General features: G+C 36.8%; 1 protein-coding gene across 1 annotated transcript in view; it reads left to right on the plus strand.

The window, feature by feature from the left end:
* Window positions 1–23272, plus strand: part of UBE3D (ubiquitin protein ligase E3D) — a 79454-nt gene extending 56182 nt beyond the window's left edge. The window contains exon 12 of the mRNA XM_077782526.1: window positions 22347–23272. Coding sequence (XP_077638652.1) covers window positions 22347–22367 — 21 coding nt within the window. The 3' untranslated portion in view covers window positions 22368–23272. The remainder of the gene's footprint in view (window positions 1–22346) is intronic.
* Window positions 23273–24591: the final 1319 nt, after the last annotated feature.

The raw sequence follows: 24591 nt of genomic DNA on the forward strand, positions 1-24591 counted from the left end.
GATGGATACAACTCTCTTAGATTTCAGCTATAGGCTGAAGTAGATATGATGTTGTCACAAATTACAAGATTTTGAGGAATCCTGAGGGAGGTTGTCAATAAATTCTAGCATTTTATTAACAGACAGGTCAGCTTGCCAAGGCACTTAGAGCAGCTCAGGAGTGTTACACGTTGAAGAGTTAGAAACAGTAATAATGTCTTCAAGGAGACAAATGGACAAATAAACAGAAGGCTCTAAACCCAGAGCATAATAATTGAATCGATGACTTGACTATGATAAAGTACATAGTGGACAAAAAGGAAGAGAGCTGTTAAGTTCTCCTCTTTTTATTGTCAGTTGAAAATGAGTCTGGAATGGATCTTTTGGTGAAGAAGTCAGTAATGCCTCCAGTGAGAAACATACAATTTGCTTTCCCTCAGAAGCATAAGTCCATCATTCTGTTGCAATGTCAGAAGAGAGCAGTGTGCTCTAAATCTTTGTTCTTAAATCATAGGTCTGTTCCAGGGGTAGTGGCTGATGACAAATGGTCCTGCTTGAAAGCTTCTGCTTCTTAAAGAAAAACCTCTGTTTAGGAAATCTAGAATGGACAGACACATGTCATGGGGAAACAGGACAGAGCACTGTCTGTCCAGGGGTAGGGAAAAGCCTGAAGGGAAGTGTAGGAGATGAGATAGACCAACTACGCTTTTACTAGGCTGGTGATGTTCTCGTTGGCATATACCAACATAATTGTGACTGGCCAAAAAAAGGACAAGATTATTTCTTTCTCAAAGTTGGTTGCTACTTTGATCTGTAGAAAAGATCAGTTCTGTGAATATTTCTTTGTAATAGCTCCACTGCTTTTGATATAAAGGAAGCTGGTTTACCCATGGGAGTGTGTGGAGGTATCTCAGCCAATGCATTTTATAGAGCTCCTTGGAATATTCCCATGGGAAGAAAGAGAAGGGCAAAAGGGTGTATAAGCATTAACACAACCTACTGAAATAAGGAGACTGTTTAGCATCCAATAGAAAGCTGTCATGCCTTGAGGTAAAACGTGACAACCATTTAGCAATATGTAGAAAAACTTGCAGAAATCTGAAGGTGCCGTAGCAGAGTGAGATCACAGGGAGTGTTGGGTGGGCAGAATGTGATTGCTGTTTGGACTTTTGCCAGGCATTTTGGTTAAAGTTTCTTCTTCTGTTTCCCAGAAGCTTTACAAGTAAAATAGGAAGTGATTCTACTTTACAGAAAGAAAGAAAAAAATCATTCCTATATAGCTAATATAAACTATAAAAGCATGGTATATAGAGAAAGAGACTATTTTAAAACACCAATTTCCAGTCTCCATTATTTGTGTAAGCTATGGCATTGTAGATAAATGAAACCAGTTCAGGGAGCTATATTTCTTCTGTTGCTTTTAGTGAGCTTGAGTTTTATATGGAAAATAGAAGGAAAAAAAAATTATTAAGCACCTTGGCATGGAAGAGAATCTTGTCTGAAAATCTGTACAAGCGTAGACATTATTTTAATCTGAATTTTTGGCTACTCAGTCCACTTCCAACTTCTTCCAGAATGCATGGATTTTCTAAATATTATCCTGAAAATGACTGAACATTTTACTGCTCAGATATTCTCACTTCCTGTGACTGGTACTGCTGACCCTTGTTCTGTTTCTTATCGATAGCTATATACCTGCATAGTTCAGCTTTAAATAAAAGGTTTTCTTGCTGTTGATGCTCCAGTCTTTGACATATTTTCTATTTTCACATGTCCCACCAAATTAATAAAAGTCTATTATTGTGTAATGGGGGGTAACTAGCTAACATATTTCTTTCTTAACTCACCAGAGAGCCTGCTGCTGACTTTTTATGTAATGTTTTCATACAAAGTCTATTTCATTCATCATTTGCTAGATTTACAGAAGTTAAATTCTAGGACTTTCTTGTTTCCCAATTTGTTAACCACTTTGAGTTTTACACACTGATGAATTTCCATGTTACTCTCTCATTTTTATTAGATATAAATTTACTTTGTTTCCAAGCCATTTATGAGCAGACAGCACTGTAATTCTTGCACCTTTTCCCTGTTTAGGTACTAACTTTTAATGCTTACAGTTACGTAATTGTATTTTCCTCTTTTCAGGTATGGGTGGGGAACAACAGGGCTTTATATCTTTCTTTGTAGCAAAGTAGAATTAACAGTACTTCTTAAACTTTAAGGAAAAAAAAAATGTCTGCTGAACACACAGAAACCTTCATATTTCAGTTTGCCTTCTCTGCTTACACAGAAAGGAAATGCATTTTCAGCTCTATTTTTATGGAGCAGTAGCTAATGACTAGTCAAATTAATCAGAGGTGTCTATTCTGCATGATTGTCCTGAGGATATATTCCATTAAGTGACTGCTTTTCCTATTTTAAGGTAGGATGTATAATGTGTCTAAATAATGTCTGTAAAACTTACTGTATTCTGTTCTGTAAGCTTTTACCTGTCTGAGCTATATGGCTCAATGCTAAGAATGATTTAGAAAGACCTACTGAGTCTTATTCTATGTTTTCTAGGCCACTCCTGTGTGAGGAGTTTGGGGAGAGACCATCCTCCCATTTGCCTGGTAATTAGATCATCTTCTGAGGATTCTAGCAAGCAACAAGGTTGTATCCACAACACTCGATTTAGATGAAGCAGAGCTCCGATTCCACTTGGAAATGATTGTGTTCCTGTAATTTAGTTAAAATGAGCTGTCAGAAGTGAGTCAATGTTTACATATTTTTTTAAGAGTAGCTCAGAAGCTGGAGAAAACCCTGGTGACATTTCATAGCTAATCATTTTATGTAAGCCTTTCCTGCAAAGGCAGAGCATGCATTCCTAATACAAAACAATGAAGAAGTCAAAAGGGACTCTTTTACAGCAATACTGATACTAGTTAAAGTACTAATACTTACTAAAGTGCAGTTTCACTGTTGCATTATACTCCTTTTCCAGCCTACATTGAGATAATTTACAAAGCAGTTGAACGCCTGAATAAATGTGACATATTAAATATTCAATATTATTCCAATATGATTCTCAAAACAACCCCATAATATTTTTTTTACAAGGTAATAATCTTGAAGGAGATGCAAGTCACAGAAAAAGAATTTCATGTAAATTACTATATTATCTTAAAAAGAATTTATCTTAATCTTACATGATACTCTGTTTATGCAGAAGTGACTTGTCAGTCCAGTTTCACCATTCCAATAAAAATTGACAGGACTTTGGATTACCTAGAATTCTCATTCATATTTGGATTACTTTGGAGTACCTAGAATTCTCATTCAAATGAACAAATACTGAGTGGTCTGAGTAGTTTTTAAGGTTAGGCAATCATTTGGGGTGTCCAACTGAAGACTTAGGAGCCTTTTTCTCATCTTTTAAGCTTCAAAATTATACTGGTGGTCCTTTTGTGGTGGCAGCTTTGCTTTAATTATTTTGTGTGGTATTACAGAAATTCACCTGAAGCATTTGTGGTGATAGATCAACACTGTAGGCAGGGACCTGAACCTTTTGAAGTTAATATCAGAACTTTCTTTGGCTTCAGTGGTGCAGAACTGGCCTGAAAATGAATAAACCAGCCAGCTGGATATATTGTAGAGAAATAATTATTGCAGACTCTGAAAGTTCCTCATTAACACTATTGCATGTGAACTTTGCAAGCAAATGCTTGAAGCTAATCTCCAATAGCTATTCGTTAGACAAGCGAATTAATAGCTGTGGCTGCTGGTTCATGCAGAGGGTTCTCTGTTTTTTTTTGGGTTTTTTTTTTTGTTCTTTATTTGAAGACTTCAATCAGTATAAATGATTTAAAGGCCTCACTCCACTAGATGGGGAAAAGATGCCTATAATATAGTACTTGCTTACACTCTGCAGTTATTGATATGATATAATATTTTTACACTTGGGTAAGTATAGATTTTGAATAAAAGAATTTAATTAACACTGAATAAATGTTCCTCATAAGGGAAAAATTCTCTGTTTCTATTTCATTAATGCTTCATGCTTCTAGCAGTTAAGTAATTTAATTTCACTCCTGGTGTTCAAGGTCTGTGCTTTTCTTTCCTTCTGTTTTTCAGTCTTTCTGTCTTCTAAACAGGCTTTATTTGTGTTTTATAGTTGGAAATAGATCAGCCAGAGATAGAAGATAGGGAAAAGTACAAAGCATTTTTTTCCTTTAGTTGGACTTTGTGTAATGCACAGTGGACATGTATCTATGACTGTGCATAAAAAATGTGTAATGTGAAAAAAAATAGATTTTTTGAACGTTCCCTCAGATTTAAAAATTAAAACCCCTATTTTAAAAAGCAAGCTAAGGGGCAGTTAATTATTTTAAATAAGTCAAGGTAGGGAGAATCAGTCACATTATAAAAGTAACCCTTGAACATGTAAGCAACTATGCTCATATAATTTGGCTTAGGAAGGAAATTTAGGGTATTGGGGTTCAAAATCCCTTTTGAGAGTTGTTTTTAGTTGTGTATGCAATACAATAGAATTTTATATAAAATACTTAAATTCAGGATACAGAGTGAGTGAAATGATGTGGCAGATGTTCAGATTGAATAAAAAAAATCTATTCATGTTGTATGTCCAGCAACAAGGGGTTTAGTGTGAGAAGTCTGGGAGAATGATTGTTGTAGAAGTTTGAGGCAAACAATTTTTTATTTTTATTTTTTTCTACTAACTCAGTACAGTTTTATTAAAGGTTTTCATGCAGAAATGTTAAGTGCCTGGTTTTGATCTTTGGTAGTTCTTAGTGTTTGTCTTATAAAGCTGGTAGAATTTTGAAGAACTTCAGGTTTTTTCTTTCAAACCTTAAGGTCATGCTGTAATCCTCAGCTTTGGAACATCTCTAATCATTTTGATAATCATCTTTCTACATTTCTACTAATTTATGCTATTTTTCATTCACTGAACTTCGGGAAATGCTACATTTTTTTTTTTTTTTTTTAATAACACAGACAATTGTGGTTCAACAGCATATTTTTTTAGTGGCCTTGCCCTAAGGAAGATATTTTAAACAGTATTTTTGAAGTATTAGAGCAGACCAATATGCTGTAATAATTATACTTCAATAATCCAAAATGATGTCTCTAGGGAGATATGACTCCAGTGTACACTTTGTTCATATATATTTATTCTTGATGGTAAAATTGGATTAAAAAAATAAGAAAAAGAACTGGAAAAAAGAATCTGAAAAATTGATTCTTCTTGAAGGTCATTAATGTTTTCTAAAAAGAAGTTAAAAATGAACATGAAAATCTCATTGCTAAAAAATTTGTTCTAGCTTTGTTTTGCATAAGATTTTTATCAGTACAAGAAAATGTCTCATAATAATAAAACCTAATTGTTATTTTCATCTGAAACTGGAAAGTATTCAGTGGTTGGGAAAAAGAAAAAGGAAAAAGGGGGGAGGGAAAAGAAGCTTGAAGAGAATAATATGGACTACACAGAGCAATGAGCTGAAGGACAGATTAATACTGTATTGTAATGTAAATAAAAGAGGTTGCAAAGGAGGAAGGAAGAAGAGAAGTCAACCAAAGCTGGTTTAATTCAGAAGTATTTTCTGTCCATATTTGACTAAAGTATCTTTCAAGTGAATGAAGGAGATTGATTTATAAAAAGAAATTTAGGCAGAAAAATTAAGAGGGAATGGGAAATTTGCACTGTCTAAACCCCACCAAAAGAGTAGAGTAGATAAAGTCCAGTTTGTAAATTTTACAAAACATTTGAAACATTTGTGTTCTGGGATGCCTTGGTTACTACTAATCTTTGTTAATTACTGGTTCACTTTAAAAATGCATGCAACAGAAATACATTTACAGAGTCACAGAGTCATTGAGGTTGGACATGACCTCTTGATATCATCTAGTCCAACCCCCTTCTAAAGCACAGTCAACTAGAGCAGATTACCTGGGACCATGCCCAGCTGGGTTTTAAATGCCTGCAAGGATGAAGACTCCACAACCTCCCTGGGCAGCTTCTTGCAGTCAAAAAGTGTTCAGAAGGAATTTCATGCCCTTTAATTTGTTCTTATTGCCTTTTGTCCTGTCAGCAGGCACTGCTGGGAAGAGTCTGGCTCTCTCATCTTCACTCCCTCTGATCAGGTATTTTTACACATTGATATGATCCCCCTGGACCTTCTCTTGTTCAGGCTGAACAGTCCCAGCTCTCAGCCTCTCCTCATATGAAAAACACTTCAGTATCGCTTTTTAGCCTTTTCCTCACTTCATTAAGTCCATATCTTTCTTGTACTGGGGAGCCCAGACCTGGACCCACCAGTCCAGATGTGACCTTACCAGTGCTGATTTGGGGTGAAGGATGACCTCCCTCAACTTGCTGGCAACACTTTTCCTGATACAGATGTATGTCCACTATGTTCTGTTACCTGGTCCTCCTTCACGAAGAGTAAGTCTTCTTCTTACAGAGTTCCCTACTGGAACTCAGGGGCCTGGGATTCTTGCAGGCTGATTATCAGTAGAGACTGAAGTAAAAACAGCATTGAGTACCTCAGCCTTTCATAAGAATAACATTGAGTCCCTCAGTCTTTTGTCAGCAGGGCCTTGGGCACCATGCAGGCTAATGCTGTGCTGCTCACTGCTTGTGTGTCTCTGAGAATCTGGAAGGAGCTACCTGCTGGCTCACTCGTTCTCACCCTCTGCTAACAGTAGTTCGTTGTCCGTGGTGATGGCTGCTGTTGCAGTCAGCTGTTTAACTGGGGTGAGTAGGGACCCAAAGAAGCCATTCAGTTTCTGAGGTGTAGGGTTGACTGCACCTGTTAGATGTTGCACTAGATCTCTTCAGTGATGGTTAGGTCAGGAATGAATATTGGTTCGACAGTGGTTTCTAAATAATTACGTTATCCCAGCCATTGAGACAAGCAGTTCCTACGCATCCCATACACATGTGCAGTTAATGTCTTTGTCTAACACCAGTGTTTTAACGTCTGTTTCATTTTTTAAATGGGTCTTATTTCAGCCAGTTATCCACGTTGCTGTCAAAGCCCATGTGTGAGCTGTGTTAGCAGTGAAAAATGAGTACAACTAGTATTGTAATCTGTTTAGTTTTTTGCTTGGATCCCTTTTCAGAATGTGATGGGTGGCCTACTTTTATGGGGATGAAATATTATTTTCCTGTTCTTTTGTGACATAATGGGTCTTGTAAACAGTTGCATAGTGTTTTGGAGTAGATGGCATTATTAGGATGGATATTAGTTATTTTGGGGATGCTGATACATCAACTCCATATTTGTCTCTTGAATCTTCCTCATCTCTTGCTAATTATAGTTGGTCTTGGGGGGAATCAGCTTCCTAAGTTAAATAGACCAGTGTTTCTGGAGTGTGTTCAGGTGAGAAGTGGTTTATGTTCACAACCCCCAGATTATTTCACAGTTCTATGGTGGGCATATGCTAATGCTGCTACCTACACTCCTATTTGGGAGCAAGATTCCAAATCCCTTTGCCCTGAAAGCAAGTAAGTTCCTTTCTCTTCTATTTCCAGGCTTATTGAGCAAACTTGTTCTTTACTTGCTGCTTTAAGAATTTTTTTTGTGTCTTTTTCCTGCTGATTGATATATTTCCTCTCTTCTATCCATTGCATTTTTTTAAAACCAGATATAAGCTCTTCAGCAGATTCTGTGATTATTCTTACATAAGTTAGCTGAAACTGAGAAGAGGAAGAGCTTGTGCAGATTTTTTTCTGGTTGACTATTTTGCTTACCTAAAAAAGTGTCCCTCCCATCTTCTTTTCTTTTGTCTTCTCCCCACCTGCCGGCTCTAGAAAATTGGAAACATGAGAGGCCTTGTCTGAGCATTGGATTAGGAGCCAGGAAATCCTTACTTTTTCCATGACTCATTGTGTGTGTCCTTGGGCAATCTGTTACTATTACAGATAAAAGCTGTGCATAACACTTGGCTGAAAGATTAAAAACATATTGCATGATCCAAGGAGATAATTTCAAATTTAAATCAAAGCATGACAAAGGTGGACAGAAAAGAGAGGCTGCAGAAAGTGAGTATGGGGGGAAGCAGTTTGTTTATGAGCTCCATAAAATGGTTATGAAGAGAGATAGGGAGTGCTCACAGGAATTTCTGTCTTAACCCTTTGGTTCTGTCACAGTGCAAGCATATGCTGTGGTAGTAGAGCATACACATCCCTCAGTTTCAGAGCTGATATGTTCTTATTAGAAATGAAATGTGTAAATAAGAGTGATGTGAGAGGGTGCACTGTTCAGTAGATGCACCTGCACTCCACTTTTTAAATCCAGTTCTCTGGATCTAAATCTGAAGGTTTTCTTGGGAGATTGTTTTGGTGTCGTGTTTAAATGTGTGTAAATGCCTGATATTTTCCTGCTTGCTTAATTTTTGTTACATTTCACATCTTTAAGGATGTGAACTCTTCCTCGCAATTTAGAGGAAGTAACAGAGATCTCTGGGGAGAGCAGAGGTCTGGGGCTTCTAGGCAGGGTCACCTGGAGTTCAGAGAAGACATATGGAATCATTTACCTATATCTTCCATGATAAATCAGACATGAAACTAACTTCAGGAAGTAACAGAATATGATATGATGGTTGGTATGGTATGGTATGATATGATATGATATGATATGATATGATATGATATGATATGATATGATATGATACGATATGGAAAGCTGCCTTCTGTATTCTGCTTCCTTATTTGATTTCTCTATATAAAGGTGAAAAAAGCTGCCTGTGGAGCACACTGCTTCCAGAGTGCATTTGCAGATGTTTTAATACCATGTCCATTCAGTGTTCATTCACATGATACTGCCTGTACCTTTATTTTGACTATTTTAATGATCTGTACATCAGCTCCCATTGGTGTGGTATTGAGTGGTAGTTTTCTATTCAGCAGCAACACATCTAATCTAAGGTAGCCTTTCCATCTCCCCCAGCCTCTTGTTCATGTAACCTTTTCCTTCTGCATCTTTGGCATTTTCTAGTGACTATGAAGGTGTGCCAACACAGTGGGAGGAACTTTGCAAGAGTGTTTGGTTATTGCTTAACCTCCCACCAAAGAAATGCATACTTCTCTGGTGAAATACAATAGTGAAATCTGCTGGGGTCTGAAATCTTTGAGATTTCATTTGGTGAGGAAAAAAGGCTGTGCTTAGGATGAGGTTTTGGCTTTGAATAATTAAATGTCTATGTGTGGGGTTTATTCCTGTTTTTGAATAGTCATGGTTGAGAACTGTATCAGGGTTCTGAGATTCAGAATCTTCCAGTCATGCTACAGTATGCAAGAGGTCATTGTTGCAAAAGGCGAGTCCTGTCCCTGCAGTGGAAGTTGCTGTCCTGATGCCAGTGAGTAGGGTCAGTCTGACCTCTGCTTGAGAGTGTTAACTTGCATTTCCCACTGTTGCTGCTCTTATGACATACTGGGATAGGATTCTGATGAAGAGACTGGTTCAGAAAGGGTTTTGCTCTGGATTTTCTGTTATCAGATGTTTATCCTAGCTTCTGGTTTACTTCACAGACTAACAGTAATTGGTCTGGTTTATAGCTGAGACCTCATGGAATTCTTGTATTTCGTTTAATTTAGTCCTGTTATGGTAGATAACATTATGGATAATCAATGAGTCAACCTCTGTCTTAAGATCCCCTGATTCCTTGTACAGCCCTTCCTTTTAGAAGGCAAATTAACTTTCAATTGCCATTAATTGATGCATTCATCAAAATTTTCCAAATCTGTCCTGATAGAGGGTAAGTGTTTAAAATTGTCTGGTGCCTGTCAGAGGCAGGAATCCATAAGCTGTTTATGAGTCTAGATTTGACTCCCATAAGCACTTCACCACATGAATAATTGCCTGCCTTGGACAATAGAGATGTTCCAATGTGTGTACAGAATCAAAGATCCAGGGCAAAGTTCAGCTTCTGAATAACCATGTTATTATTGAGGAAATCATTAGAATCAAAAGGACAAGGGAATTTGTCTCTGGTCAAAATTGTTTTTTCAGTATTGTTTTCAAAGAGAATTCTCTGTCATCACTTGTTTTAAAAATCTTTCTTACTCTCTTGCTAATTTAATAGACTTCTGTCTCATGGGTGACTACTGACAAGAAATACTTAGAAAAGGATGCAATGTCAATGTACTGAAGTCAAAGTTGATTGAATTAAACCTTCTTAAAATGCAAGAATCATATAATAGCAGGAAAATAAGCATCTAGCATGCAGAAATTACATTACTGCATTCCTTCTCTCAGTTGTTCTACAGGCATGCTTTTTCATAATGAAAGACATAAGGGACTTCAATATAGTCTAGACAACCATTTTAATTTCTTGTGATGTTCTCAGTCAAACTTTTGACTTTTGAGGTTCAATCACACTGAGAGTTCCCAGAGCTGAAGGCTCATGCTGCCCATGGAGAGTCTTCCCGGTATCTCCATAGTTAAATTTTATTTATTTTGTATATCATGTTCTACTCTCACTAGAATGTGTCAATAAACACAGTAGTAACTAACCTCATACGTCTTTCAACAACTACTTTCCCATAGATCTTTGCCTTTAAAAATCTTCACTTTATTTACTTTTACTTTAGTATGAAATTAATAGTAAATCCTGATGGAGAGGTTTAACTTGCAGAATTGATATTTGAACACTGTCTGCTTTCAAAAAAACAAACTACTTGAAAGCTTTTATCTTCAATTATCTTATTGCTATGGGAAAAATATTCTAAAAATGGTAAATACTTGGTATTTACCAAGTATGGTATATACTTAGTATATACTAAAAATGGTATTTTCTTATGAAGCTTCGAGGTCAGTAACAGTTTTTTTTACCAAGAAAACATCTGTTTTCATGAGTTTGAGCCTTAAAATGGATGGTTTCAGCTTTTGTTCTGATTGCAGCTGGCAAAAGAATGTGCTCAATCCCTATAAATAAAAATCAGTTTCACCTAGTAATGGCTATAGGGATTTAAGAGACCAGAAATCCACACTGTAAAAATACCTGATATAATTTAGGAGCTCAGATCTCACTGAGAGTGGCCTTAAAATCTCACATCCTTTAGAAGTTTTGAAAATGTTTTATTACCCAACCAGTATTAAGCAGTGTTTACTGAATGCTTGGCCATTTAATAGGCATAATGAGATTGTACAGGAACAGGATGACCTGGGACCAAAGGACAGCCCTGCTCAGACTCTGTCCCCTTGGGAATGAATCACAGTAGGAAAACACATTTCCCTAAATATCTCTTAATTATTGTGGTTTTGTTTTCTTCTGTATGTCTCTCTATTTCACAGGATACAAATGAATGCCTTATATAATTTTTCCCCTTCATCTTCTTGGTTTGTGCTTTTATTGCAGCCATATCATCTTCCAAACACCTGTTCTTGTTTTAACTCAGTCTTAATCTCTTGCCAAAAGCTGAACTCTGGTAGGAATGCAGTAGTCCCAATAAGGTGTTAAAAATAAAATAGTAGTTGATACTTAAATACCCATTTATATACACAAACAAATTAATCCTCATACCTCATGCAGGGAGGTATTTATTCTCATTCCAGCTTTAATTGCCAGGAAGCAAAGAGAGAATTTAAGCAGCTAACTTTCCAAACTTGCTTTTTTTTTTCCATTAAGTTTTCAAAAGATAACCTAATGAAGACATATATTCAACCTATCTAGTTTCAAAGTGTTACATAACAATACCACATTGTCCTTTAATCTCCTTTACTTTTTTTTTTTTTTTTTTTTTTTTTTTTTTTGAGTTATGGTAGATTTGATTGTTTATATTGCATGTAAAAATAAAGATTGTTTCTAAATGTGAGCAGATAGCAAATCTCTCAATAAAAGATATAATTTATTTCTGTTGTCTAATACATCCATTTTATGTCATGCTCTCTCTCTTCCCCTCCTTACATTTTACTGGTATTTCAAATCATATGTCAGGTAGCATTTGGGCTTGGTATGTTGAGAAATGGGTGTACACCCAAGAGATGGCCATGTCTAACACTGTGGCAACATTGAGTATGTGGCAAGATATCCCAGAAGTTTCAGCATGACATAACAGTGTGCTCTGCTCCTGTAGCATTTGCTAAGGGAGACTCTTAGAAACCCAGTTTACATCTGTGTACTGGTTTCTATGACATGACTAACTATAAAAATTGCAGGATATGAAGAGGGTAGACTATTTCTTGGCTTTCGGGGTTTGGCAGATTTTCTTTTTAGATAAAAAATGTAACAGTTTAGAGACAAAAGCAAAATTAAACTGCAATTATACCCTCCAGGCCATCAGCAAGTGGAGAATTAAAAAAAGTGGTTGGCTTGTTTCCTTGTGGCCACTTTGTTTGTAAAGCACCTTACCACAGTAGTTTTTAATAAATCAGACGGTTTGGTGGCAGAGCGTGTGACCTCTGGTGCTGCTCTATAATTTCCCGTGTCAGTTTTACCTGTCTGTTGTGTTTTCTGGGGCATTTCAGAAAACATAAGAGATGAGAAGGTTGTCTTATGATTGGCCTAAAACAGACTCTGAACAGGAGCCTAAATTTGGACAAAAAGAGAAAGACTGATTTTCATTAAATTAAATTTCAAAGTTGCATTGAACAACAACATTAATATGTAATGTCTCTGGCATCTTGCCAGTTGTGAATCCTGGAGATAATGGTATTGCTTTTACACTGGGTGTTAAGGAGAGTGTGAGGGAAACCCAAATAATTTCTTTGGTTGATGCTTGCATGATAGCTTTGATAATGCACCCCAATTACGTCTCTTTTATTTAGTGCAAATGCTTGCCTACACTTTAGTTTGTAGCAAGATATATTGCTTTCTTCTCCTTTCTTCTTAAGTTTCCTGTTCAGTTCCTCTTTATCTTTCCACCATGCTTCTTCTAGACCTGAAATAATCTTAACCTGCTGTTTTACTCCTATAAAGGTCAAGGAAGTTGAGGAGAGAAAAAAGAAACATAAGCAAGGAAAGGCATCTCCAGCAAGGCCCTGAAGGGGATTCTGACTCCTAGATTTTACCTGCTGCTGCAGCTGGGAAATAAATAACTATTTTTATAGTCATCTTGCTTTTCCTGGAGAAACTGTGAGCAAAACTTTATCTCCTACTGCGGTATAGCTGACATAGTGCAGGTTGGAGGTAAATCCTGATGAAAGGTGTGTTGTGGGTTTAAAGGAGAAGGATTGATTAGGAGTAGTGGTTAAAAATCAGAGAAAGACAATATGAGTTACTGTGGGGAATGATTCAATAATAGGGAATAATAGAGAAAATATTAGTTTATGGTGAAGGGATCATTTGAGCTAGAAAATTAAGCTGGTAATAGAAGAACATATTACTAATTTTTCTGATTTGGTTGATGCAGCACTTGAAAGTCACCTTTCTGTTTTAGAGTATGCTACAGTACTTCATGTCTAAAAGGAGAGGAAAGGACACATTTGTCACCTTAGAATCCAGCTGTGTTACTGTGTAGTAAAGACATAAAACCAGTTCTTCTCTTTCACATATGTTAGCACTTCCCTCTCTTTAAGACATAATAGGATTAAAATAGAGTAAGAAGGTATTTTGGTGAGATAGGATAAATTTTGTTGTAGAGAATACCACCTAAGAGCCTCTAATTGAGAGCAACAGCCATGCAAATGACCAGAACATCCCACATCTGGGTAAGTCAGCATCTAATCAAAGACATAAATAAATGCATTGTGTGCTGTGAAACACACCTGACATGCATCATACTTTAACAGCTTAATTTTGAGAGAGAAGATTCACTGTTTAAGTGAGGTTATGTGGCCACTTAGCTCACCTTTTTTATTCTCTCTGGAATTAGGTACAATTCACTTGCTTCATGGTCAACAAAATAAATTAATATATTTCTCTGTTTAGACCTTTGTTTTATAAGACAGCAGATATATATGCTTAAACAAATGTTTTTCTGCTGCAGTTTAAAACCACTTGATGCAGAAACATATGTGCTGCTCTGACTGCATGATTAGTTTTAAGTTTGGAGTGTGGTGACTACTACAGTAAAAACCAAACTTCATCTGGTGTTGACTAAGAAAATCCCAGATTCTATGGGGTTTTTAGCTCAGTTTGTTTTATATCTGTAATTGCAATGTAGCATTAGTACCCACTGTTATGGTTTACATTCAAAAAAGTGTTTTTAAGACTAGCAAGAGTAAATAATACTGCTATTTCTGTGCCTGTCTCAATGACGGGTACCTCAAGAAGTAACATCTGCTGTGGAAATAAAAATAGTACAGGCTAATGAGGAAAGGTTGGCAGAAAACAAAATAAAACCATGAAGTTTTGGAGCTTCTAGATGTAAAGAAACAAAAAGATTAATAGCCATCTCATTCTGAAAGAAAACAAACCCAAAAAAACTTCCTTCTTTTCATACAAAGAACTACTTGATCTAAAATGTTAAAAAATTGCTTGTCTTCATATCAGCTAAAAACATACAGGGATTTCTTTTCTACTGTTTTTGCAACTGCCAGTGGCTTTTTCTCTAATGCTTTGGCAAGTTTCATCATGCAACTGTTAACAGTAGCAGAGTGATAGCTTGCAGTACACATACACAGCCTGGTACTTTGGAGGAATCTCTTGCTTTTTCTCATTTATCTCTGTCACATTTCAAATCTAGCTCCATTATTATAAGAAATTAATACTTTATGAAGGATTAGGTTGAAAGAATGCATACTGATTTATAGATGGGTTTATTTATTAAATCCTGGATGTACATTATCAGATTGAGAAATCATATTTAAGGAAGGAAACCTTTGCTTTGGTTGAAATCAATTCCACTAGAAATTGAATGAAAGGAGTCTAATTCTCTTTCTGCCTGGTTGTTTTGGTTGTATTTCGCATTTTCTCCAGCTTGGACAGAAGTGATTTATCTGAATGGTGATTTATCTAATCAGTTTTTTCCTGCATTGAAGACTGGAAAGCCCACAAATGTACAGTGCCTTTCACATTGTACAGTGGAAGACTTACCTTTCCCCAGCCTTCTCCTAGGAGTTCTGGGGAATTTCACTCTTCAGATGATAGTTCTGCTGAAGCCAGGCTCTTCCCAGCTTTCATTGCCACCTCTGTTCCTCTGCTTCTGTGGTATCATAGCACTGACCAAAATTATGTTTCTTTTAAGACCTTAAAGCTGTTTGAAGCACAGTACTCAAGCACAATATTTGAGATGTGAAATTCCCTGCAGACATTTCTGCTAAAGAATGACCTCGACATCCTGTGGAGTAAGTGATGTAAAGAGTCCTTCACGGAATATCTTAAGAATGTCCCCTCCTCCATACCCAAATCTGAGGCCTGTAGGGGTTAGTAGGTCAGACTGCAAAGCCACCATTCCACATCCCTTTTTCTTCAACCCAGTTTGCAGGGTTTTAGTTTGCTGGCATAACATGGCTCCACAATCTGTGCTTCTTTTGGATTCATTATTGCCTTCACATAGTCCTGCATCACAGTGCTGCTGTGTTTGTCTGAGAGAGTATGCCAGATGTATTTTAGCTTCTTTGGAACTTGATTATGATAGTGATAGTCTTGAACACTTTTAGACTGACCCTACACATTCATTTTGTTATTTCATTCAATATTTTAAACTTGGCTTGTACAACTGCATCTGTCCTGTCAATCTGTAGTATTGTTTTAGTGACCTTTTCAAGGGACTTGTGTTCCTCTAGAGACATTTTTGCTCAAAAAAATTTGTTTCTATCTTAAAATAAGACATACCAATCTAGTGGTATGAAGTTATGGTGCTGTGAGCACAGGCTGATGTTCCCTTGGTTTTCTTAGACCAAAAATGTAAAGGAAGGATAATTGGATAAAACATATTCTGGTGCATACTCAAAACCAGACTTCTCACTGCATGGCATATAAAGCATGTTGGGAAACTTTCCCTGTGTGAGAGAACATGAAACAATTATTGTTGGCAGGCTGTGTTAAGTGGCTGCCATGATGGGCTGTGGAGGCAATTTTAGAGCAGCTAAGTCTGCTTACATGACCTTCATGCCATAGAAGAAACAGGCAAGAAGTGACCCAAGGTTCAACTATTATCACAAGAACCTGGAATACAGAAGAAAAAGAACTAACCACCAGAGTTACAGAGGACACCTTTACTGCTGGAGTGAGTTTGCAGGCTACCAGGAGGCCCTATGGGGCAAGTACATAGTATACTGTCAAGGTAGGCTCATCTCAATGATTGATGGGATCATCTTGGAGGTCTTTTCCAACTATAATGATTCTGTCTCTGGCTCCTCTTACTCTTGTAGTAGTGAACATGCTGCTTTACTCTCCAATTTCCTTTAAAGATGCCTTTGCTCTCCCCAGAAGCCACCCCAGAGATCTAGGGGTAATATGCAACAGCTTGGTAACATTCAAGTCTGGAAAAGACAGCTGCTTTTTTATGGGTCTCTGGATTCAGTGGGAGCAAGTGTAAATATAGCAGTTAATGTTCTCTCACATCTCTGCTCATCTAATGCCATCTGCTTTGTGTCCATTCATTCACACTGGTGCCAAATGTATTTCTGGAACAGGGTATTTGTGCATCAGCAGACTTGATCCTCGATTGTTAGGTGAGAACAAATATATAAACTGTGTGGTGTGGGTAGGCAGGTGAACTCTTAAGATTTAATGTGGCTATTTATAATCAGCTATTGCTGCTAGTTGCTAATCCAAAGGGTAATGGTAACAGTTATAAATTGTCACTGCTTCTGGTGGTGGTGTGGGAATGGAAGGAGAACTTTCCCCTCTGGGAAAGACCTTATTCCTTTGCCTGCTCTGTCTCTTTTCAGCACCTATAGCAACACCAAACTTCTTGCAGAGTTTATCAGAAAAAAAATATTTATAGAGCTGGGATCTAGACATGGTGCAGATGCTTTAATCCTCCCACTCGTTGATCTGTCATTATTTTACAGGAGTGAGAAATGTGTCAGGCAGGGTTATGGCCTTCTCTGTTTATGCACATTGTCCCTGTAGTGGTATTAGTGCATTATTAAATATGGGGATAAGGGATATGTAGGTTCAGTTATATTCACACAAACATGTTTATATCACTTTCTCTGATTCTTTTTCTAAGGTAGATGTGTATTCTATGTACAGGGCATCTTGATTGCAGTATAATTGCAACCACACAAGCAGTTGTATTAGCTGTAGTTATTAAGGCTTAAGTCATAACACTTAGCATTAGCCATAACATTTGTAGCAATGCAAATCTGGATATATTAGACTGGTCTGAGTCTTTGAGTATACGTTATCTTTCAAATCCAGCTGTACATGTGGAAAAAAACCACTATCCTCATCTTTTCACTCTCATTTCCACCAGGGAGAGATTTGTCTCTCCCCTGTGATCTGCCAGGAGAATTGTTTGTGCAATTCCTCCCTTTCTTGTTTCTAGGATAAACCCATTCATTTAGTGCAGACCAGAAGGCAGAGTTTGGTGTATCAGTCTGATTTCACAGACAGTAGGAGAAACTCTGAAGTAGTCTTTTGTGGGGAGAAGGGAATGGTAACTTGCAGAAGAGAGACACCATGAGCCTGTGAGATTAGTATCATCCAGCACAGCTGGATCTAGGAGCAGAGGTCTGCTCACAGCTGTCCTTGTCTTTTTGGGAAGGTTATTCTCTTCCTGTGCACATGGATGGCATGGCATTGCTTGATTACCTGTCAGCCTTGAGTGGATATAAATACAGTGTTTGATGTTGATTGTAGGCTGTAGCCTTGCTGGTGTGTAATCAGCGTTTCCTCTGCAGTCATTTCATCACGCCTGATTTCACACTAGCACATGTGCAGGATTGAAGCATGGGTATCTGTCTATGTACAGACTGTCACTGTAGATATGATTTAAGATAGCCATGTAAAATGTGTTATTCTAAAACACAATGTAACGTTATGAACTGGGTGTGGTAGTGTTTAAAAATTGGTCTAAAGTTCAAAGAAGACAATAGTAAAATGTCTTTTATACATTTAAACTTCAGGTTTGAGCTGGGTGGTGTTTTTATTATTTGTTGTGCAGTGAAAAAACCTGCAGTAGTCATATTTTAGGAAGCATTTAGAGATATAATTTCTGCTGAAACTGAAGCATACATAACTACTTTCAACCCACTATTTTCCTTTATAATTATGCAGGAATAAACTGAAGTACAATTCCCTCTAAAACTGAAGAGAAATTCTGTATCTTCCACATACTTTCATTTAGCTCTTAGGAGAGACATAGGTATTAAAAATTCTTCATTGTCAGCTTTGAGAGACATACATAGGGATTTTTTTGCACAATTCACTTGGACTCCTTAAAAGAGAACAATACAAGAACAGTTTCAAAGGTTTTGTTGCATCATGGGAATGCAATTTTTGACATATTATTTCCTGTTTTGTGCAAGTAAGGATCTAGCTCCTGTTATGGTTCTTGCAGCCGATTTAAACTTCTTTTTCCTTGCTTAGCTGATTTGAAGATTGCATTTCTTTAAAATATGTTGCTCGGCTGCTTCTGTCTTGCTCCTGCCTCTCTTACAGCAGTCATCCACTCTGCCAGCTCACCTACTGTTAGCACTTGGTAGAAGAGATTTCTTTTCACTAGCTTCAGTCACCTGGAACCATCTTCTTTTATCTCTAAATTTGTTAGGTCTCCATAGTTTAAAAATCATTTAGGAAGTTGCAACTGTTTTCTTTCACCTTTTACTCCTTGGTGTTTGGACATATTTCAGTTGACCAGGTTGCTCATGGCAAGTGGAATTTGAACTAGAAAATCTTTATGGGTTTCTTCAACCCCAAACCATTATATGATTTTCCTGAGAAAGCCAAGAGAGCACATCTAAAACTGAGCATTTTTACCTGGATTTCTTAACTTGTCCTGACTCTGGGAGATTTTAACAAAGCTGATGCTGCTCTGTTGTTTACCAAAAGAGTGATTTTGTAAGATATATCTATTGTTCATATGTCTGTGGTGCTCTGGTGCTCCCTCTGTATTGATATCTCTTAAAATGTTTGAAAATGTGGAGTTCATGTTTGTTCATTATCCAGAGGTCTTGGCAGCTTCTGGCTCTGTGGAAACTAATGGGATAGAGTGCTGATATACACTTGATACTCTGTGACATAGTAAGATTAAATCTTCAGAAATAATTGAGAGGAAAGGAAAAAAAAAAAAACAGTGTCTCATGTCATAGAAGTGTGGATGGTAGAGTACATAAATTGTTCTTAAGGGTGGATTAATACTGGCTATCCTGAGCACTTTAAGAAGGGGACAATGTGCTGAGCTAAGGTAAATAAAAAACTGATTAGAGAACTGACTTTTATTCTGAATTTAGTAATAAACCTTTGTAGATGAAATAACTGTTTGGCACATAATTTGTATTTCAAAATGCTCTCATAACAGTGAAATACTGATGTGCAGACTGCTGAAAGCATTGTTTCTAAAGCTGGAAGAAGCTAGTAGTTGTCTGTCCTGTAGAGAATGTATCCTAATAGATGTAAAACTGAGGGAGAACCACGTAGTCCCATTTTCCCAACCTATAGTAATTCATTTCTTATTAGAACATATAATTTACTGCTGTTTAGATATCCAACTGCATCTGCAGTAACAGTATAATAGAGGAATCTTTTATATGCTTCATATTGAACTTTGGATGGATAATTTGGAACTTCATAAGTGGTTTCATTTCAGTTGATTTTGTTCTGAAGTACTTTCATGGGTTGCAGGTGTTTTTTAACAGCTTGATTTGCATTTTTTTTTACTGATATGTCAGCTGTAGGAATGATCTAATGTGCTCTTTTCATTCACATTGGTAGTAAATATAAACACAGACACTAATAATTTATTACTTTTGTTGCTTTTCAGTTTATTGGGCAGTAGGAGAGCCTAGCAGTCTAGGGAAGCATTATGCTGCAAATAACTCAAAGGAGAAGAAAAGTGTATTTCATACATTATAAAATATAGCAAGCAGTCAAATTAAACAAATATATCCACTCTAATGGCACTTCAAAACTGTGTAGCAAAGGAGTCTGCAATCTCAGGTAGAAAAATCTGCTTAAAATTTTGAGTCTTGTGTATTGAGATGGTTATTGCTTTTCTTAATTTTTCTATTTTTTCCTTGCAATGCAAAGACAAATCTCCCACATTGTTAATGTCAATGTGAGTTTTGTCTTTGATTTGCCTGGTGCCAGGGTTTCATTCCTAGCCTGTATAACTTATTTTACATTTGCTCATAATTACGTATATGTCTCTACTTTTCTGAGCAACTAAATCATGAGAAAGGTGACAAGCATATTGATTTGCTTTCAACTTTTTTCTTTGAGTGTGGGAATCTTTGGCATAGTGGATAAATTTCCCTACATGACAAGTAGTCTGTGGTTTTTACAACACCCCTTGGTTGAGCTGGCAGAAATTATTTTGATGTAGCATCTTACTGCTGGGAAATGCTGATGGAGCTTAAAAAAACACTTTATGGACATGTGTCAGTGGGATGAGATTTTCATGGGAAAAGCAGGCCAACTTCCAACCTGGCCAGACAGCTGATTGCTGGCAAGGTTTGCCTATAGACCATTTCTGAAAATGTATGTTCTTTAAATCACAGAATCATAGAATGGGTTAGAATGGGTTGGAAAGGACCTTAGAGATCATCTCCTTCCAACCTCCCACCACAGGCAGGGATACCTCCCACTAGACCAGGTTGCTCAAAGCCCCATCCAGCCTGGCCTTGAGTGCTTCCAGGGAAAGGTGCACCCACAACATCTCCAGGCATCCTGTTCCAATGCCTCACCATACTTACAATAAACAGTTTCTTCCTTATATTTAATATAGAACAAAAAAAATTATGTTTTTGAATTTTAGTTCCAGTTTGGAAGAAGAAAATAATGATTTGGAAATTTCAGGGATCTCAGTTTTGTTGTCTGTACAAACCCTTCCATGTGGTAACTGCAATTTTCTATGGGGTTATTTCTGTTAGTCTTGGAGTAGCAAAAGAGTGTTCAAGAAGTGAGTTTGCATGATTTTTTTTTCTATTCTTAACCCAGAATTGTTGTTATGTCCCATTTATGCCTTGTAGATGTACTATTTAGACATGAATCCTTTCTGTGACTGATTCTCTGAGAACCATCTTATATATGTTAAAAATTGCTCTCTTTTTTTGCATCCTTTATAGCAGGCATATAACTCTCTTAAACATACTTTGGGCACAGGATCCAAAAGGAGTGTTTTAACTATTTTATCCTCTGTTATGCATATTCAGTGATTTTTTATGCTTGCATTCAATTCCTTCTGGTTCATCATGCTTCATGAGTTCTTTCATCACAGCATTGAGTAGAGTGGTGTTTGGGGTCATCTCTGAAAATTCAAAATTGTAATTGATGGTAATTTTAAGCTTCACTTAAGTGACTGTTGAAATCTCTTGCAGAGAGCTTTCAACAGAAAGTTGAAAAAGTGTCTGTCTCAGAAGATTTTTCTTGTATGTTTTTCATCGGACAGGAGAAATAGGTTGTATCTATTCAGAAGACAGTGTAACCTGGTAGTCTTTTTTTTATTATTTTATTCTTGTGTTTTTGTGAAGGCATCTGTACATCTGTTTTTCTGTCTTACTGGTCAGCAAAAAATATGTGAAGCAATCTCTTTGGCAGATAAGAATCTGGATGTGTCATTTCCAGTCAGCTAACTTAACTTTCTGCATTAGTATGCTGCAGATCCTGAAGAAGGCTAAACAAAACCAAAACCATACAGGAGAAACTGCTGCATACATGTGACCAAGAGCAAATAAATTTGGAACAGCAGAAATCCTATAGATCTCTTGTATTTGATAGATCACCTTCCTTCTAAATAATTGTTAGACAATTCACTTTGTGCAGTAAAGAGAAGAGGTACATCATTTGCTATCTTCTGATCATATACAAGTATTTGTCTTCTCCCCTCAGTAAGATTTAGGTTCCTGGTTATTTCAAAATGTAAGACAGTTTTCTATATGACTTTGGACTTCTCATTGTGACTTTGGAATCAGGATTTGACTTAGAGTGACAGCACTGTTCCAACAAACTAATATTCAGACAAAACTGGGAATGTATCAAAGATTTAATCTAAGCTAGTTTCAAACTACTATCAAATAGCCTTTGAAGTTAGATGAGATAAACATTCTTTGTTATCCTGAGGGGAAAAAGTTTTAGTTCTGCAACGCAGGCAGTGCTTGAACAAAAAAAGAAAGTTTGAGAATTTTTAGGAGACATGTTAGGTAGAGAAGAGGTGGAAAAATAATAAATACAGCCTCTGTTTTCTCATTGCACTGGTGTGATAGTAAGTAAAAATATGATTATAATATATAATTTCTGTTAATACAGAAGCATCTTTGTTTTATCTGCAATGTTGAAATTAATCACAGTATTGTTTTTGCATCCTTTTATAGGTTGCCTTTTTGAAGATGTGAAGAATGAAGATACCTGTGTTGAAAACTATTGTTCGATTTATTTTCAACAGAAATGTGTGCAGATAATTTCCAGTGGTGGGACTTTGAGAAGAAAATCCCCAGGCAATACAGAAGAAAATGGGGGTGGGGTGGGTGGGTGTATTCTTCGTATCTGAATGTGTTTCAAAACCAAAGACAGAGTTGACTTTTGTATCCAGTGCATTCTTAGATGTCATTCTAAAAGTGGCTTACCTGTCACTCCTATGACATCCAGCTGGGATGATTATTATGATGTCTTCACTGCCAAAAGGAAATTCCCTGTGTATCTTGTACTACATTTACCAGGGTTTGATAGCAATGTATATATGCTTAGGAAAGTTCACAAGTGGCAGCAAATATTTTAAAATGTCATGGATACTAATGTGAGTTCTTTACCTTCTTTGTTCTGGTGAAGTTAGAGGTCCAACTTTAAAACATAAAATCTGTTTTTTTGTAAAACTTATGTTTATCATGTATATTGTTTCTGAATTAAGATTTGCCTCTTTGCTTGAGAGTGAAGGAAGACAGTTTTTGCATTCCTACATCATACGATGTTTTGCATAATCAAGGTTTTATGGTTATTTGGAATAATTATTATTATTTCAAGGGCATGCCCTTTACTCATTAAATGATCCTAACGTAGGAAGTGATCCTACAAAGTGTTGGATACCTCAGTTTTACACATCCAAAGACCAGGAGCTGAGGCCTCACAGCACCCACTCTGGATATAATTTTTCTGTTATTATTTTAGTTTTCAGTATTGAAGGAAGAACAAAATTATTCTGACTTTCGTATTCAGGGATGAAATTATCTTGCTCCAAGATATTTTGTCTGTGCACCAATGTTGAGTCATTTTATGAATAAAATATTTTTTCTAAATTAGTTTACCATTTGCTCTGCCTAATTTCTGTGACAGCTTCAGGTTCCCATGATGCCTTGAGAAGGCTGACCTAGAACAGAGGCTAGACAGAGTTAAAGAATAAAGTAGGGATTTATTAAAAGGCTTTCATGGATACACCTTGGGCAGCACAAGAGCCCAACCAGGGCAATACCCAAGATGAACCCAAAATAGTCAGAAAAAAATGAACGACCAATCACGAGGTCTCACACTTTTATAAGTTTTGATTCATTTGCATATTGGGGTTAATTGTCCAATTACAGGTTCAGATTATGAAGTCCCATCCTTCTTGTTTTTTCTCTTCAGTCCACTGTTGCTTATGCTCTTGGGCCTGAAACTTGTAATGGTTGTCCTTGGTCTCAAGCTAGAAAAGGAATTGTTTTGTCTACCTACTCTGTGAAGGGAGCTTACAAACACTTAATATGCAGCTCAGAACTACACACCTAGGCAGCACAGAATCTAAAAATATGAATGCTAAAACTTAAGGCATCATTTCTCCCCTTTAGAGGCTTGACAAGGCCTTTACCTTGTTGAGTCTCTATTTTAAATATCTTCTAATAATAGGTACTTAGTAACAGATAAGTAACAATAGTAAACAATTAACAATAACAAACATCTAAAAACAATAAATATCCAACAACAGATAAATATCTAAGTATCTAAGTATGACTGAGCAATTTGTGGAAGGAAATACTCATACTACACCAAAATATTCCATCTTTAAAATAGTTTTCAAATTTTACCCCTAATTTATTTTGCATGTATGGGGCAACCTTCTTCGTAATAGCCCCTATGGTGCTGTGGTTTGTGGCTCCAACATCAATATTTTGACTTTAGGTGAACTTTTTCTTATTTCTCACTCTGCACCCACTTTCCCCAGTAAAGAGGGGCAAGAAGTTAGCAGGGGGACACAGCAGGGACAGCTGATCTGAATGAGCCAGGGGGATATCCTGTACTATACAGCATCAAACAGAGCAGTGAAAGTGGTGGTAGAGGAAGAAGGGGGAAGAGGGGTGTCTTCCAAGTTTGTGGTTGCTCAGAGAATACCTGAGCACCGGTCTGCTTGTGAGAAGTGATGAGTTACTGCACTTGCATCACTTGGTTCCATTTTAGTTTGATCTTTTTTTTTTTTTTTCCTCTTCATTTATTAAACTTTAAACTCAGATATTTTCTTGCTTTTTTCTTCCTGTTCTCTGCCTCATCATGCTGGTAAAGGAACAAAGGCATGAGTGAGTAGCCAAATGGGTGCTTACTTACCTGCTGGCCAGGGCTGGCCCACCACAATTGCAAGTAAAGTTGTGAAATCCT

Source organism: Lonchura striata, chromosome 3, assembly GCF_046129695.1.
Source record: "Lonchura striata isolate bLonStr1 chromosome 3, bLonStr1.mat, whole genome shotgun sequence".
Taxonomy (NCBI): Eukaryota; Metazoa; Chordata; class Aves; order Passeriformes; family Estrildidae; genus Lonchura; species Lonchura striata.